Source organism: Lissotriton vulgaris, chromosome 3_1 (genome assembly GCF_964263255.1).
Source record: "Lissotriton vulgaris chromosome 3_1, aLisVul1.2, whole genome shotgun sequence".
NCBI classification, from domain to species: domain Eukaryota; kingdom Metazoa; phylum Chordata; class Amphibia; order Caudata; family Salamandridae; genus Lissotriton; species Lissotriton vulgaris.
In genome coordinates, this window is record NC_141689.1 from 921,803,787 (window position 1) to 921,823,073 (window position 19,287).

Genomic DNA, 19,287 nt, shown 5'->3' on the forward strand with positions numbered 1-19,287 from the left:
ATGTAGGTGGACAAATACCGGTCGGTAACGGCCGATTTCGGCCGTTACCGACCGGTATTTGTATTTCCAGATGTAGGGGGCCTGAAATGTAGCGATTCTGTATATTTACCGAATCGGAAAATTACCGATTCGGTAAATGTGCAGAATCGCTAATTTGGGATGTAGGTGGTACTGGAAACAGTGCCACAGGCCCTGAGAAATTCGTTATTTACCATGAAATACAATGGCATGGTAAATAACGAATTTCTGTGTACATGCACATCGGTGCATGTACACCTGTGCCATGTGGCACACATACATGCCCTAAGGGCATGTATGTGTGTCACATGGCACACAAGCCAAAATCAGGGGTGCAACAGGGTGTCAAAGTGACACCCTGTCCCCCTTGACAAATCGGTAAAATTACCGAATCGGTATTTACCGATTCGGTAATTGCCATTGATTCCTATGGGCCTCAAGGCCCATAGGAATAAATGGCAATTACCGAATCGGTAAATACCGATTCGGTAATTACCGAATATTTCCGATTCGGTAATATTTAAAGTATTATTACCTACATGGCATTTACCGAATTGTAAATACCGAATCGGTAAAATTCGGTATTTACGATTCGGTAATGCCATTTACCTACATATGGCTGTGCGTAATTTCCATTCATTCCTTTGGGCCTCCAGGCCCATTAGGAATGAATGACAATTACAGATTCAGTAATTTTTACCGAAAATGTATCTACATCCCATTTACCTATTCTTAAATACCGAATCAGTAAAATTCAGTATTTAAGAATAGGTAAATTGGGATTACCTACATCTGGCCCTAAATTCCTTGCATGCGTTTCATACAGAAGCTAGTGGAGAAGAGTTTCCATTTCTTAAGGCACAAATGCATTCTTCGGCTGACTGAAACCATGCGACATTTGCCATTATGGAGGTGCAGGGCTAATACCTGGAAATGGGGAAAGGTCAGAAATGGGAGACTGATGAAAAGAAAGGTAGAAATGTATGGGTGCCCCATTAGCAATGTGGCATTGAACAACCATAACACAGAGAAAATGCAGGAGGGGGCAGTGCATTGAATAAGCTGGGAGGAGGGTGGCTTGAAAAATGTCCAGGATGATGACAGTGTTTTGAACTACTGTTGCTCTGTTTGGGCGCCTATGTGCCTGGTTTGGGATTCTGCTGGCCTCCCTAGCTCCTGTGGCCATAGGTGTGGGTAAATTGCAGTGAAAAAGCTGAAAAATGAGATATGCATTCAGATCTTTAATTCATGTGACTGAAGATTGGTATGTGGGGCAATGCACCGACAGGTCTGCCCTGGAAAAAAACCCTCTAGCCTGGGTATCCCCACTTGACTTGTGTAAGGGAGGGATAGGCATGGGGTCGCAAATGGAAGTGGCAGCCAGGGATCATATCTAGGTCTGCAGGGATTGTGTTTGCATCTGAGGCTGCTTGACAGGGGGGTAAGCAATCATCAAGTTGCCACTGTGGATACAAGCTCTCACAGGAGCATAGGTCCACTGAGAGTGATATGTCTGGACCTTTGGGATTGAATGTTCCAGTGATGTGTTGGTATCACACTTCAGTAGGGAGAGGGAAGTGTATAACAACATATTCTTAGGGAATCATGGATCTTATAATGTTAGACATGCAGTTGTGTGCCCCAGGGGGCATCATAAAAGCTCAAGAGATCAAGCAACCACTCTTTATTCAGCATTGACTCCCTTGACAGGAGCTTTCTTTGAATGATGAGGCTCATCATCCTGTAGTCTTTGACAGATCTGGGAGGCCATCTTGTCCTGGAGCAGTCTAAGCTGAAAGGGCAAAACAAACCATTCTGGAGCCGTGCACAGGAAAAGATTCCGCCATGTGGCAATTGGCAGTATTCCTTCAATTCTACCAATCCGCTGGCAGAACAGAATATTTTGCCCACCCCTACTATGGGTATTTGAGCAGGTGAACATGGTAACCAGGATCTCAGAGGAAAAACAATCCATGGTCCAATTCTTTACCAAAATGTGATGTTAAAAAGTAGATTCATTCAAACATAGTGATGTGGTCATTATGCCAGAAGATAGAGAGCACAATGTGGCCTTAGGAGGCCTGTCCATATTTTTCAGGTGCTGTTGTGATTGCAATGTTGCATAGTGTATGTGAAAGAAGTCAATGAGGTGTAGCTGCACATTTACTTTGCTTTGAGGCCATGTGTTTCTTTTCCTGTATGTATTCTGTGGTTAGTCTTATATTGCTTTTTCCGAGGGGTGGTGTCTGCATATTTATATTTCTAGTACAGATCCTCCACTTTTACTTAAGTAGCTTGTTAAATGTGTTCCTCCTTAGGTTCTACTCAATGGTGTGCCTTTACATGTACGTGTTGACTTGTTTCTCAAAGCGTGTCTTCGGAGGGGTGGGATTCTATCCTTCCGTGTCTGTGGGACTCAGGGTGGTCTCTCGTCAGATTTCTTGATGAATTTTCCCAACTTCAGTTCTCATGAGCATAGGACAATATGTTGGCCAGTGTCCTATTTTATCCTATGTAGGAATGCCTTGGTCACCAAAGTTTGCCATCCGGTTGCATGAATGGCCTTCCAAAAATTTGTGAGCCTGCACATTGTCAGTAGCAGCACAAAATGTAATCTACTTTCTTTTTTTGCTCTTGTGAGTGTGTGAAAACTTTCCAGTAGGCATGTTTGAGGATTTTACTTAGTCGCCTGCACCTCAGGTATGCAGATACCAGACAGCAGGTACGTCCTCTTATTGTCCTTCAGCAGTTGCGACCTCCAAATCATTAGGGTGTCTTCTGTCTATATTGGTGGTGACATCTGGATCTACAGCTCATTGGTAGCAGCACTCAGAGCCCTTTCAAAATGGTGGCGATGCCAAGTATCATGCTGGCACTTGAAGTTTTCACTGCATGAAGTTTGCCAAATAAACCATGTATGGAGACCATGTGATGCCTCTCAGCTTAGATCATCTTTGGGCACACTCCTGAGCACAAGTATGCTTCTAGTGAAGGGTCCACTCACCGGCAGCATGACTGTGCGTTACCTGGACAGTCTCTTTTCCTACAGGCCTTGGCACTCCCCCTCCCTCTCAAAGCTAGCAGCCAGGCAGGCTTCTAGGCTTTAAGCAGACCCACTGTGTGCGGACTACCTTTAATGTCTCTTCATCATTGAAAGACTAGCTTTCAGACTGGCACAAGCCCCTGGGTCACATCAGTTCTCCAAGTCTCTGTGGAGCACTCCCTTGCTTGGGCAAAAAGAACTTGAAAGAGGGACAAACGTTTGGATGGCTTGGATCACACGTACTCATTTTCTAGACAGGGGATGTTGATCCACTCTTTAAAGTCCTGTAACTGTTTGAGGTGGTTCCATTACAAAATGTGTTTTTTTTTTACTTTATCACAGATACAGCCTTTTTTGCAAGGTGATGTCTCTCGCAGCAAGTAGTGATCAAGTTGGCTCCAAGCAGGACTATCTAAAACATGGACACAAGGAAGTGTGAAAACTCTGTATCTGACTGTCCCCAGCCTTCCTGAACCCCCAATCAGTGAAAGAAAAATAGGACAAGCTCTTCCTAGAAACGTTTTCCGCTTGAACAACTGAATGTGCTGACTTGCCCCTATACCCTTATATCCAGGAAATGGTCCTCCTCAAGAAAAGCTGATCAGCAATTCGCAGCTGAAAGGTCCTCATAGAATGTTTATGGGTAGTCCTTTCTCCAGCCTTCCTCACTTTAGTGTCTAGGCCTCCTATCTTCAGCTTCAAGGATGCTGAAAATGTACTTCCACTGTCTGACAAAGCTGTTTTCTTCCCAGTACCTTCTGCCATGTCAAACAGGGGCTATCCGTAATGGATCCCACTGATCTCAGCAAATAAAATTGCACCATAACACAGAGTCTTGTTAACAGCCATATTACACATACATCAACACAACATACACATAGGATATCAGCGAAAGAGTCGGGTGCCACACTTAAGTGGAACTTTGCATGATTGGGTCCAGTAGGCCACACTCTCTCTGAAGCAAAGAAAAAGGTATGTTCATTTCTATCCCTTCAGAAAAATCTACCACCTCCACTTCACGTCAACAGTCCAGGTTATGGACATGAATCTCATTTCAGCAAAGAGCGCACACTTGGTGCATCTCTCCAGGGAATAGAACTGGTTTTGGCCCTTGGGGTTACTATGGAAAGTGAATTAATCAAAAGGGAATGGACACTGGTGTCTACTAAACCTTCGGTTAGTCTTTGAAAACCCTCATAGACAGCCTGATTTAGTCGAGGCGGTGTATCTTTTATCCGCCCGTCAGGCGTCATGGCATATTCATAGGGTAGTCAAATAACGTGCGGTATGCCTGCCTCACCCAAGGCTATCTCTGGTCCAGATAGAAGTGTCCAGAAATAATAGGAAAGGGAAAAATATAAAAAACAGTGTGTCACCAAAAAAGAATTTTTAATAAAAAGGTTGGCACTGTTGTTAAAAAATTCGATATATATGTAATCGGGCAACTAGATTACCATATATCTATGTATATATGGATGCGTCAACATGTTTCAGCTCTATGAGCCCAGCCGGGTCTGTAGAGCTTTCGCGAGGACAAAAAGACAAAAATACATACACAGAAGGTACTTACACAACTTGTGTAGGTTCCTATAACTATTATGGAATTTCTTATACAGCCACCTTAATAGGCGTTCTTAGAGGCTTCTACAGGAGTGAAGAGTCGCTAGGAGTGGTCTTTGCCACGAGGACCAGCTTTCAGTCCCTGTGCTGACTCTGCCCCTGGTTACAGTTGATTCAATTAAAGGCAAGATACCAGTTCCACAGGCGGTCAGGGCAAAGGCACACACTCATTTACCAAGCAGAGGACATTCTTGCCCTAACTGAGTTCAGGAAGGTGTCCAGAGCAGAATTCGACTCATATAATGATCTGGCTAATTAAAAAATTGTATTTTGAAATGAGCTGCAGGAAAGATTGCCGCCAATTTCCAGCCACTCTGAAAAGTGATTTAAAGAAGTTCCTTCTCAGGAATTCTGCATGTAGGAGATGTCTAGCTGCCTAGCCATTGTCAATGGAACAGTGATTGGGCATCACAAAGTTGGGGGCATATGTATAATAGTGCATCCAAGTCTTCTTTTCAACTCAGATCGCACCCACAGATCAACAAACCAGCAGAGGAAAGATGCCTCAAAGTAACAGGCAGGGTCCACATGCCAAGATGAAATCTCCTGTCCTTGAAAATGAAGAGCTCAAAGCTCAGTGCAACAATATATTACCCAGCAAGGGGACATAAATGATACTAGGCATACGATTTGGTGTTTCCACTCATATGAGATCTGGGCTGATACAAGAGGTATTGTCCACTGCATACATATCTCACACTGCAAAACAGATTAAATTATTCCGGAGGTGTATGCAAACCCCTCTCCAAGTCCTGCCTAACAGTAACTGTACCTTTACAATAGAAGAAGGTACAGAGGCACATCATGTTCAATTCATTATTGAAACTGCTTTGGTGGATATTGGGATTAGCTCCAATATCCCCCAAGGCATAGAAGTGTATTGGATGGAGAAGAGGACTCAGCAGGCCTTCTCTAAAGGATGCAAGTCTATATATTATCCTACCATGTTGTCATGCATCACTTTGATAAAAAGGATGCTCTTTCAACCCAGAGTTGGAAGAAATGATCTTTAACGAGTCGCCTGTGCCCACACCTATTACTCTGAGTAACCGAAGACCCGGGAACCTCTTGTTCCGCTGAGGAGCTAAGGACCGGTGATAGGTCACTTTTGAGAGGAGGTAACAGATCTTCAGCAATCCCGGATTGTAAGTTGTTGATGAGGAAACAGTGGAGTTTGGAAGTCGAACCCTATGGACTATGCAGCTTAGGATCCCCACAACTAAGAAGCCCTCATAGGTGCCCTTGGAAAGAATCCAGGCACTGCTCTTCTGGTGTTGATGGTCTAACATTAGCTGAGCCCCTCATGCACGTGCTTTCAAGTTGTGTTCCTGAAGGAAGATGTCACTATAGAATACCAAAATTATGAGTATATAACAGTGAATTTTTATGTCACTGGTAAGTATTCAGTGTCAAACAATATAACATCAACACACATTTTTTTTCAATTCTCCACACTTCGCTCTTTCCATCTCATTTTCTTGACACGGTTTTGTATTATCAATCATGTGCTAATCAAAATGTTCGCAATCATTTTGCTATGTCAACAACGAAAATAGTTTATACTCACTGGAATAATTTGACCGCACACACCAACAGGCTCGTGTCTTGTAAATGTAAAGAAGTCTCCATCTGCGAGAAAGAACAGAGAAGTATAGAAACGCTTCTAAAACTCAGAGAAGGTTCTAGATATGCAAAAGTATGCCGGCATTTAACTGTGAGCCTCGATAAATGATACAATCAGTCGCATCATGTGCTTGACGTGCTAACTTAATTGGTGCTTAGAATTTCTAATAATAAGAAAAATACTTTCAATCATTTAAGTAACCACAAAAGAAATTCATTTTCTGTCCCCGCAAAATGATTCTCCTCTTCTGGTTTCGAGTGGATTTTGATCAACACAGGATATCATGAGAACCTCGGTGACACTAATCAATAGGATTTTAAACAACCACTGCCTGCTCCAGTAACCACATGTTTTCTTAGTAAGGGGTGCATGGAAGATTTCTTAAAACGATTTCTGTGGGTTTAATATTTTCAGGAGAACATTAAAACTCCTAATGAGAATCCATTCAAATCCTAGATTTCCATGCAGATCCACTGTTCCATGCAAACACCTACAGGGTCGTATACTACAGAAATTCATATAAGTCATATGAATGTTTTTATTTTTCCACTGGGGACTATCCCTTAACTTAGTTCTCCGCAAAGCGAGGCGAGACAGAGGCCCTCATTAAAAGTTGGGCAGAATAGGGAACCACACATGCTAAATACATCCTATTCTAAGTTTTCAACAGTAAAATGAGGCATTTGACAGATTTAATTAAAAAAACACCTTGCTGGCTCTATTACACATTTGTACGATTTTAAGCCCATAAATTCACCATAAGACCAAATATGTACCCCCCACCAAACTCCCAACGCAAGTAATACCACTTGCAACTAAAATAATGTCTCTTGAGATATACTACATGAGAATATCAGCACTGTGTTTCCCCTCTTGGAGAGTGTCCTTCTGTTCATATTGAAGATCATAACCGTATTTCATGAATAACTGGCTCAGTGTCCCAGGCCATTTTGACTGCTCCCAATTTTTTTGGACATGCAAAGTGCGGGTCCTCGTTCTGAAAGACAGCCATTCCGGGTTTCGAGATGTCAGTAAATTTGGGTCTTTCTTTACATAAGTCATATAAGATGATTTCCATTGCCATCACTTTCCAAATTCTACTGGTCCGTTGCTATTTGTCAAGTGAGTTCCTTGTGTAACAACCAGCAGGGCCAGCTTTAACTCTGGTGGCGCCCTGTGCGACAATGTTTGTTGCCCCCCCATGACCACCTCTGCCACGGATTCCCCCACCACTGCCCTTTAACAGTGCCCCTCAAGTCTCCAGCACCACTGTTTCTCTGATTCATTGAGTTTTATAGCACCACTCACACCAGTGTAAGGTGTCAGAGCACTTTACAACACATTGCACAGAAACAATCTCAGTGTGTAAATCCGTGTATAGGAAATGATACATCAGACAAGACTACAAAGTGTAGTGTAGGAGTCACATGTAATCGATACTGGTAGCAAATATAATTTAAGAGTACTTATTCTGGAAAAGCACAAATTCAGAATTTAAAATGTACACCCTTGTTAGGGGTTCTCTTTAATAACAAGAGTTATTTTCTACCCAAATGAACCCTTTTGGTAAGATTAGGATAATGAAAGACTGGGCAAAAAAACACATAGCTCTAACATATACCTTGCAGTTTACACTCAGCAATTTGATGACAGCTAATAGCTCAATGTTCTGTATTAGGATTTTGACTTCCAAACAACAAGTAACAAAAGGAGCTCTCTTACAGATGCAGTAACCCACTGACCTATTTACATTACATGCACTTTGTTATCTGCATGGTACACGTTCTTAGAGGCAGGCATTTCAACCCTCTGCGCTACCTTTGGAGGAGTCAAAACTTCCACAAGACAAACCTCTGTGTCTTTCCAGGAAGACGATTCATCACAGGAGTTTTTTTGATATTTTAATTGATGCTTGAAAATTGCTGGAGCCAGGAACGCGCCAACAGGTGCTTTTTAAATGATAATATACTTGCAAAAATGACGCCACAACCCCAAGTCAGCGCCCGGTGCAGTGCCACCAATCGCACCACCCTGACAACCAGTAACATATCGGTAATTAGTGACTATTCGTTTTTTGTCATGCATTTTCACCGTGGGGGGCTCATGCACTGTACCACTAAAAGTTTAAGGTCTAAAATTGGGAAGCCCACTCTTTCCCTAATGTGGATAAGAATTTCCTTCCAATACATATTTAGAGTGGGACATGACCACCATATGTGAACTATTGTGCACCACAACCTGCAGCCCTTCCAGCATTTTGCTTCCCTTCTGAGGGTTCTGTTGATTTGAGTTTCTGGAGTGTCACGTACCAATTATACATTATCTTATAGCACATTGCACTATTTATTTACTATACTATTTTAGTCCATTTATCATGTAGGGCGACCCATGGGGGGTTCTAGCGTGGGTTGGTCTGCCTTTTAAATACTTGACACTAGGACATTGGTTGCTTCATAGTGTGGTGATACCTACTCTATTGCTGTTAGTTCACTGGTCCCTGCTTCTTTGCTCTCTGAGTGGAGTATAAATACTACAAATGTAAATACTACAGCCTTTCTGTTTCCTCCAAACACAAAATCTTTTTTCATATTTCAAATGATTTAATGACCTGATTCTAAATTATGTCTCACTAGGTGCCATTTTAGGAAGTGCAGAACAGTGAGTGCAAAATGAAGCTGGTATTATTGTGAATAGGTATGAAGGAGGTTAGAAATGATGATTTCCTATAATTTTTTCTTAATTTCTCTCACATCTCTAAAAGTGGCTTGTAATGTTGGATATATATTCAGCTTTGGGTCTGGACTGTTTTGGTAACCAGAGTGCGTCCCACTGGGGTCTCCCCTTCAGGGCCTTTACCATATGTGGACATTAATTTTCTATTTACCTGATGGACCCTTCAAATACTATCCTCAACTAACAGGCTATGTAACACTTGGCCTGATCTGGAGTCCCCAGACACCTTTTTCTCACCTCCCCCCAATGCCTTGGACATTCTTGGATTTCTGTTTTGCCATATGAGCTTGCTGCAATCCCCTTGTTGTTGATTCGTGTCCTGCATGGGGATCGTAACCGGCTGAAGCAAATAGATTTTTATCCCAGCAATATTTCCTATTCAGAACATAAACACGGAATTCCAACACTGAAAATCAGTACTGGTCCCTCTTTCAGTAATTTAGGGTAGTTTGCATGGGGTACTTCGGGTCTGGCTAAATTTCACTCCTGTTTTACACCCTTTGCGAGTTTGAATTGGGCCCTCTTATCTCAATTCTAACAGGATGAAGAGGTGGACACTAGCCCTGCAATGAAGTGACCACTGAGGATAGAGAGAATGGAACAAGTGGAGAAGTGTGGCTCACTGGTTAGAGCAGGTAGACCCTGAAGCAGAGGTCAGACCCGGGACCAGGGTTCGATTCCCGACGCGGCAGGGTGTTGAGCTCATATGTCCACGGACTCGATAATTCTCTCTTCGGTGCCTGACCTAATCATGGGTTCACACTCTGCAACTCTGGGCAATAGCTTGCTTAATCTCCACTACGGCCCCCCGCGGCGGGATGCCTGGCTTTCACCTTGGGGATGCCCAGTATGGGTTATCTCACAGGGAAAAGCCAGGACGGGTTCCCAATGCAAGCGCCAAGATGCCCAAGGGTAAGTTGAGCGCTATATAAGAACACACATAATAATAATAATAATAACCTAATGATTTGCTTGGCTCTACCCACAGAAATCTCTTCTCTCTCCCTCCCTTGTTTGCCACTTGTACCTCCCCAATGTCACATCAGCATGAGTGGAGAAGCCATCAATTCCAACATTTATGCTGAACTAAAGGAAGGTGAAGGTATTACCTCACAACTGTATGATCATCTTAACTTTCCATCTGAATTAAAATTGATAGTATATACTGTACAGGATGATAAGGCCTTTATGCGTACACCAAAAGAGGGCAGCTTCTATGTACATGGTCAATGCCCATGATTCTTACTGCTTTGAGGCACTTTTTTAGTATAGGCTGCTGAGGAAAGAATATTATGGGCTATAACAGGGCACCAAGGGAGATCAGGATAAAGGTGTTACTGTTTGCAACTACATCAATCCTTACTCTTGCTGAAATTGACTATGGGGATAGGCTTCATGATTTTCCAGACTGGTACACAAATATCCATTTCGGAAGCTACATGACTGATACTTCAGCCTACTTACAACGTATTATACCTATATGAACTGCTGAATGTCTGTAAGACCAAAGTACGGTACAAGTTCATATAATTGCATGGGTGCAGCATCAGCTCATGAAAACTTTACAATTCCTCCCATTGTTCTGCCTGTAAAGGGCCATGTGTTCATCAGCCAAAGGCATCAATTACTATGTTATTAAACAATTTCTGGGCACAGATGCCACCGAAGCACATGGCATTCAAAGTCACACTTCGCTCCATCATGAAGGAGATATACATGATAGAATCAACATTGTCCAATCAGGACACTAAAATGGTGGACATTTCCTCACAAATTAAATAGATATGTACTGATAATTCTACTTTCCATCAATGCCTTAAAATGGCTGAAAATAGATCATAAGAACTAGAGGGATCAAATGGACAATCTTCCAGATTGGGGGCAGGATATCTGGTTCCCTTGATGTAAATTCACAGAGCTAGAGTAACACTCTAAGTGGGATAATATCCATCTCTATGGCATCCCTGAAAGGCTGAAAATTATGATAGGATGGACTTCTTAGGAAACCTTTACTGAAACACTAGAGTTTCAAACAGCCCATGAGATGAGTCACGTAAGTAAAAGAGAGCCTGCCAAGTTCCCAATCCTGGTCTATTTTCTGAGACACAAGCATGCCCATGCAGTGCTCACACCATTCAGGAACGATAATTCATTGTTTCCGCTTGAAGGCCAATCTATATATATCTCAGTAGATTACTCTTCAGAAACCAATATTGAAAGGAAGAGGCTTTTGGTTTTACACATTGGGACAATAAATATGCTTGCTAGACCCCACAATCATTATCACAGACATGACAACCACTGAATATACAGAGCCAGAGCACCTTGGCATCCTTCTGCTGTCATTAGAGAATACTGATAAGGAAATTGGTTTAGTTTCCAAGCCTTTATATTTGAAGATGACACATGCCCCTGTCTGCAGTCTCAAAAGGCTCAATAGGTCCTCAGCAAACAAACTGAACTCACCATCAGGCAATCTGACAGAGTGATTTTGCACCACACATTCTAGAGACACTGTCCAAAACAAGAAACACATCTAGATCACCATTGAGGAGATACTCTATGATCTGTGCTGTATAACCAATGTTTTCACTGTTGAGAGTATTCCTCTAAATGTCTTTTTTCCAAACAATCTCTATTCACAATCTGACATACCTATGATTCTGTCATGTAGCTATTTATGACTGATTTTCTCTTTGTCTACTGTAATGTATACATCCTAAGTCCCTTCTATTCTAGATTTATAATAATGGAACAGGTGAACATTCTCAGGTTGATTGTAATTATTACCACCTAACTGCCCTCTTTAACACATTTGTTTTCATATTTACATAGAGAGCTTCTATTGATATGAACTCCAGATGCATGGTCTGTGTATGACCCTATGAGACATAATCAAAGTGAACTATGCACATAAAACACTTGCTCCTGTTTACTGCTAACCTTTATACTACTCTAACATCCCGTAATGGGGCGGTGATGTTCTCTCCCCATGTGTTTATTGATTCAGTGCATTTCTTAATCCTGACTAAGCTCTTGATCCATTTCTTCCTAATTCCACTTTCAGGTCCCCTTTCACAGCAGGCTTGCTGTGTGAACAACTATGGTGCATTTATGCCTTTGTCAGCTACCTTCCTTACCACCTTCTCACCCAGTCCCTTGGTCCTAGTACTGAAGGCTAACTCTTTGAACTTCAAAGCCATATCCCACTATATAAAAAGAAAAAGTGCTCCACTGCCTCAAAATTTAAAACTGAAGCATTGCACTCCTACAAGTGACACCTCTGTTATACACAGAATTACAAATACTGAACAGGGACTAGGTGGCACCTTATTTAGTAGGTAGCCTTCACACCATTACTAACCCGGGAGTATGTAAAGGTGCCTATAACTGAATGAAGACATGCAGTGAGGCTGTCCGTATGCCAAAATCCCTGGCTCATAAAATTCTCAAAAAAGTGATGAGACCAGGAGGGTTGAAATGCTTTTGTGAAAGTAAGGATGCTACACATTGTCAGATGTTAGTGGTGGTTGTAATTTAAGTGAAGAATGTACACAAGCATCACTTCTTCACTACAGTGTCTGACTACTCATTAAATTTGGCAATGTACTTGTAGTGACTGGCAGCAATCGGAACCTGATTTATGAAAATATGATGGAAAAGTCAGGTCATCCGAACACATGTAAAGAAAAAGATAGGGAAAAATTGACTGATTTCATAGGAAATCAACAACTTGATTGCCATCTAGCACTTCCTACACCAGACTGACAGGGAGAATACCTTGCTGTCTTTTCCCTATTGTGACATACTAGAGGGCAGGATCATTGACCACTCACCAGCCCAACTGGGTGTTGATCTGAGACATCATATATCCCCACCTGAATGATAATTCATGAGTGAAACAGTTTATAGACACCCTAAAGTTAAGAAAACTCGGGTGTACAATAGGTGGTCATACGGTATTGAAGATTACAGATGAGTTGGATGTTTTCTAATATATCTGGCCCCCTTAACACACATTCCATATTTGTGACAGACTATGAATATATATGAACATATCGGTTAGGGAATTGTCATTTTACATTTGACTCTGCATACCAAGACACATAGTTGTGCCTTCACTTCATTATAGTAGCATGACTGACCCTGATGTGTTAGTTCAGAAATGTTGATATCCACAAAGGGGCTTCATAACCAACCTTAAAGGGTCCACAGAAAAACTTACAGAACACAATGTCCTCCACTCTGAACCACTTCTTTTGCTGATAGGAAATGTATGCTGCTGCTCCCTTGACTAATGCTGGCATTGCTGCTCTCATGCTATTAACCAGCATGAGAGCAGTACCCTGATTGGAGAGGGTGGTCACACTCGGTGCTCCCCAGTGCTCTAAAGGCCTGCAGTTGAACTCAACCCAGCTGTCCTAGGACATCTGGGTAGAAAGGTTTAAAGTGTGCATGTCTGTCTGGCCGTCGCAAGACAGCCACCCAAAAAAAACATGCACACTTTGAACAGTACAAAGGCAGTGTTCTGCCCACCATCCCTCCCTGCTGTCACTCAGCAGGCCACAGTCTATCCTGGTGCTCGGTTCAGAATAGGATGATGAAAATAGAATACCAATAAATTACCATTTTATTTTTAATCTCTGGGGCTTTAGGGGGAATTGAAGTGGGGCAAGGAATCTCCACTCCAACGGAGTAGCTAACCCTGCTTGTAAGTTAAGCACTGATGATGAATTTAGGCACATACCCCAGGCATCCTTGATACACTGGAGCTTCAAAACGCTAGACTCTTAAATGGTATTTAGACAGAATATCAGAAACAAAAATATTGTGGGAAATAATATTGTGTCAAGCATATCGTGGACAAAAATATTGTGATGGGAAGTTTCTATAGGTATGCAAAGTTTTACTTTATATAACTCCAGAAATATGTACCATGACAATATATATATCTTCAAGGTAAATAGATGTAGAGTTAAGAATAGTAAATCTATACTTACCTATTTGCAGTTACTTTCTCAATATTTTGGGCTTCAATATTTTTTACACAATATTCTGTCCACACAATATTTTTGGTTCCGATAATCTGTCAGTGGTCCCTCCTAAACATTGCCTTCATTCTTCCATACAGAGAAGGTCTATTCTCCTACCTGAAAACATGTATACATTACATACAGTATACCACTCATTTATGTTGAGATGTGTATTTGTGTACAAACAAAATCAATCTAGTAAATCTTTCTTTTGTTTAATTTGTTTTTTAATTTAATTTAAAAAATCTATTTTCTCCTTATTTTTAAATCTTAAATTATAAACCATGTATTTGGCAATGACAATGATCCATATGCTCTCTCCTGTACGCCGCCACCAAATAGGTGAAGTCATTGGTGTTTTCTTAATAGTGAAGATGCTTAACAATGTATGGAGCAATCACAAAAAGATTATTGCAAAGTAAAGGGAAGGCAATCCTCTACTGCTTTCTATTGCTATTACAAAATGCTGACACATCCGAAGAATGGGGATCCTATTGTGTGACAGTTATTTTTGCTTTATTTGATATATAAAATCTTTTGATTTGATTTAAAGCGCTGTGGCGGAATTGCCGCCGCAGCAAAGGGGTTAAAGCATAATGGGGCACAGTGCAAAGAAATAGTCAAACCAGAATGCAACACAGTCACAGTGCAGCACAAAAAGAACACAATGAAATGGTGTAGCTCAAGAACTAAACAGCACAAAAAACAAACCATATCGCCATTATCACACATATGCATAAATACTCTTATCAGAAATCTGCTTCATCATATGGCGGAAAAGGTGTTTGCTCCAAGCACTGCATTAATTACCATCTAAGTTATGTACCAACACCAGTCAAAAATGTGCTGTGATCTGGCCCAAGCTGTGCAATATTTAAAACAGCTCTAACAGTATGATCCAAACACTCAGTTGTACGAAGGCTTTTTGTGGTAGTAAATGGCCCGATTTGCAATTTGAGATCGCAACAGTGCCCTTTGGTATATACAAACCAAACTGTCATTCAGTAGCAAAACGCATTCTGCATTTCTGACCCAATAACAGGGTGGTATTTGGAAGAAGCATGTTTAGAGTGCCCCTCCTACACACATTAAATCTGAATGGTATTTATTGATGATTTGCGACTGAAAATCACAAAACGTTAATACTTTACTGACTGTAGTGGTAAGCCATTCGCAATTTGGAATGATTACAATGATGAAAAAAATATTTTTATTACTCTTAAGAAATGTTAGTTACCTTTTTGTTTAGTGTCGTTTTTATGTATTTTAATGCATCCCGCTTACTTTTAAGGAAAACAGGCTACCTTTTGAGAAAAACATTGCTTTATTTTAAAGCAATCACAGACATGGCGGTCTGCTGACTCCAGCAGGCCGCTATCCTTGAAAAGGCCATGATTCCTAGTCGGTTTCAAAATGTAATGTACCTCATCAAAATTTATAAAATAGGTTGGTTTGCGACCCACTAGGAATCGGTATTTTGTGAACCGACCTAATAATAGATAGGTCAGTTCATAATCTACTGCACTGGTTGCCAAAATACTGGTTGCAAATTGCAACTAGCATTTTGCTGCTTGTGCTTTATACATCTGGCTCTAGATTTAGAAATATGTACAAGTGAATGGCCTAAATGTGATGACATGGCCTAAATGTGATGACCCACAAGGCACAGAAAGCTGAATACCTACAGTGAGGAAGAAAGTTAATTTCATTGAAACCATTGTCCACATCAGTTACTCTTGGGAGTTTTGGGAATGACCAAGTGAGAAAGGCAAACAACATGTAAACCTAGCTCAAAACTCAGTATGTGCACGATTCGGGAATCAGAATCCCCAGGCCTTGTATACTGCAATTCTTACAATGCAAATAATTGTTTTGGTAGCCAAACTGAATAAAAAAGATTTACCTTAGATTAAATGATGCACTTTGTTGACAGAATTAGTCCCGATTGGATACAGTTTAGAAGACAATGTTGCTCAGTTAAAGTATTTGTAGACAAGGGAACCCTATAAGTCGAGAGGGACCTTGGGTGAGCAATGTATAATAAGAGACAGCAGTCCCTCCAACAAACATAGAACCAATGTTGTACAGAGCTGTATTGAGATCTGTGTCACAAACTGCTGTCTCTTATTATACGCCTCTCAGTCAAAGAGCACAGAACGTTTTGTGTACCCATTAGAAAATAATTCTTAAATAAAAATGAAAACTGACCTGGATAACTTTGAAAAAGCACACAAAACCTGCATAAAACCTTGCCATTCAGCTTCCCTATCGCTGAAACCTTTTCATTTCACCCCAGTGAACAGTCTTTTCTTTGAAGTGGCCTGCTACCTCATCTTAGAGCTACTCACCTGAAGGTATAGTGCGACCATGATTTTTATCAGCCCAGCCTGCACAGTACCGGAACGATTTTATGGCGCCAGGCAAATCAGCGAAGTAGGCAGCATCAAAAGGTTTCCCAGCATCAAGGCATTCTAAGGTCTGAAAAACGAAAATACAATTAGCAAATACAAGATCTGGATGTTCACAAACAACAGCCCCAGGAAGGCTTGCAACTCCTTTTTGTGATCTTGCTATAAAAATGGCGCAGACAGCATCTTAACAAATGCCCGTTGCTCGTGACTGGATAGCATCATCGTCTGTTTCGGCTTCCTGCTCCTTTTTATGCCTGGGCGAAATTTAAATTAGGTTGGTTTAATTTGTGTCATTTTAGGAATTTCTTTTTCCGCTTGTTATACGAAATCCCGAATTATGCCATTACGCCATTTCTCGTATTTATGTAGCATTCACTGTACACATTTTCTACAAATACACTGTACATGAACGGTTCTTCAGAGTGGTTTTGGTAAACTAAAATTGACACTAGGATGCATTTTGTCTTAAAATATAGCAAGAAATAACAGATTTGGATTTAGCGTAATAACGCATCATTTTGTCAAACATTTGCGTGATTAAGCAAAAGCAAAGTATGTGAATTTATCCTGCCATGAGGAGCATTTTGTTTTTATCACCTCTTCATTGGATCAGTTGTATTCTTTCTTTGCTGACATCCGTAAGCTACTTTTCCTTACGCATGGCATTCCTTACTCTACTCCTACCTCTTTACACCAGTATTTTCAATTTTTGCTGCCCTTTCATTTAGCTCCTCTCTCTTCTATTCATTCTGCATACATTCTCCCTCCCCCCGAACCTGCCTCCATAGTTACTCCTTTACTCTTTTAGTAGGGGATTTTAATTTTCATGCGGAGCTTCTATCTGATCCCCACAAAAGTGATCTTATAAACAGTCTTAACACCTTAGGACTCTCCCAACGCATTACCGGGCCTACCCACTCGGCAGGGCACACCCTGGACCTCCTCCTGACCAACTCCCCTCTAGTGGAAATTGACCCACCATTTCCTATTTTATGGTCGGACCATTATTGAAAAGGTTCCACCTTCAAGACTCTCTAAGTATACCTTCACTTTCGAATATAAGCAAACTAAGTCGACCCTGGAGCAAGATCAATCCAGACTCTTTTTCCGCACATTTTTCCCCCATTCCCTTGTCTGAACTAACCAATCCCAACCATGGAGCCAGAGGCCTTGACCTCGCCATAACTACCGCTCTGGACTACATTGCTCCAAAAAATTAACCAAATGTCCCTCAAAACTCTCCCATTGGTTTACCCCCAAGCTCAAAATAGACAAACTTGTCGTTAGGAAGATGGAACGTAAGTGGAGGAGTTCCAAGGACAGCAAGGATAAACAGCATTATAAGACCACTCACCGGCTATATATGAATCATATAGCCGAGGCTAAAAATGAATACTAAAGCAATAGAATAACCCTTGCAGCTAATTCACAGAGAGAATTGTATAACATTGTTAAGGAATTTACCAACCCTCCCTCCTGTCAACCCCGCTGCCTACTTCCCAGGAGTGGGTGAACTCGCTCTCCACTTATTTCGTCGAAAAGATCAATGATATTCATCAAACATTTCCACAATCCTCTGACATCATACCTGGTGGGAGTAATCCTGACTCCGTATCTCTTAAACTGCCCCCCTTACTAACTTCCACACAGTCACAGAGGAGAAAGTATTGCTAGCCCTTATCCACATAAAATCAGGTTCCCCCACAGACCCAGCCTCAGCTCAAGTTTTATCTAAAATGGGCCCGGTTTTTCTCCCCCAACTTACTGTTTTATTCAACCACTATTAAACCCATTCTGAAAAAAACCCTCTGCTGACCCCAAGCAACTATCTAATTATAGGCCAATATCGCTTCTACCACTCTTCGGCGAAATCTTAGAATCCATGGTTAATGGCCAACTTACCCAACATTTGGAAAACAATAAACTGCTGGACCCTTCTCAATCAGGATTCAGGGCCTTCCGTAGCACCGAAACGGCCTGCTTGAAATAGTCGACAACATCAGACTTTCCTTGGATGCTAGGCAATCAGCTACACTGGTCCTGCTTGACTTGTCGGCTGCCTTCGACACCATTTCGCACGGCATCCTCCTTGATCGCCTGTGTGCATCTGGTGTCGAATGAGCAGCCCTTAATTGGTTCAGGAGCTATCTGGCAGATCGCTCATCTAAAGTCCAAATAGGGGACTTCTCCTCAGAAAGCCAAATCATTAATAAAGGGGTCCCTCAGGGCTCAATTTTGAGCCCCACGTTATTTTATTTATACGTGCCCCCCCTGGCCAAACTCATAAAGTCTTTTGGGTTTCAAACAGTGTCATACGCAGATGATACTCAGCTGCTAATCACCATGGGTTCAGACGTCACCGAAACCAAGAAACGCTTTAAACTCTGAATGATAGCTATAAACAACTGGATGACAAACAACCACCTTCTCCTAAATGCTAACAAAACAGAGATTGTGCTTTTTGGGGATGCAGACAAACTATGGAACAGCGATTGGTGGCCCCCCATATTAGGTCCTTGTCCCTTACCTATGACAGCTGCAAGTAATCTAGGCATAATTCTGGACTCCAAACTGTCGCTGTTAAATCAAATTAACAATCTGGTCCGCATCTGTTACTGACTCATGCGTAGTCTCCAAAAAATATTCAAATGGATCCCTCTCTCCTCCAGGATGCCCCTCTTGCAGGGACTGATTATTAACCATATGGACTACGGCAATTCTTTACTTGCCTCCATAAATGTAGGACTCCTAGCTACGCTCCAAGTCGTGCAAAATACGGTGGCCAGGCTGGTCCTCAACCTGCCC

The 19,287-nt window shown here is 41.6% G+C and overlaps 1 protein-coding gene across 1 annotated transcript in view; it reads right to left on the bottom strand.

Moving 5' to 3' along the window:
- The window catches only part of ALDH1A1 (aldehyde dehydrogenase 1 family member A1), a 271,085-nt gene that overhangs the window by 178,797 nt on the left and 73,001 nt on the right, over nt 1–19,287 (bottom strand). The window contains exons 4-5 of the mRNA XM_086961266.1: nt 16,420–16,549; nt 6,249–6,310 (exon numbers count right to left, since the gene is read on the bottom strand). Coding sequence (XP_086817392.1) covers nt 6,249–6,310; nt 16,420–16,549 — 192 coding nt within the window. The remainder of the gene's footprint in view (nt 1–6,248; nt 6,311–16,419; nt 16,550–19,287) is intronic.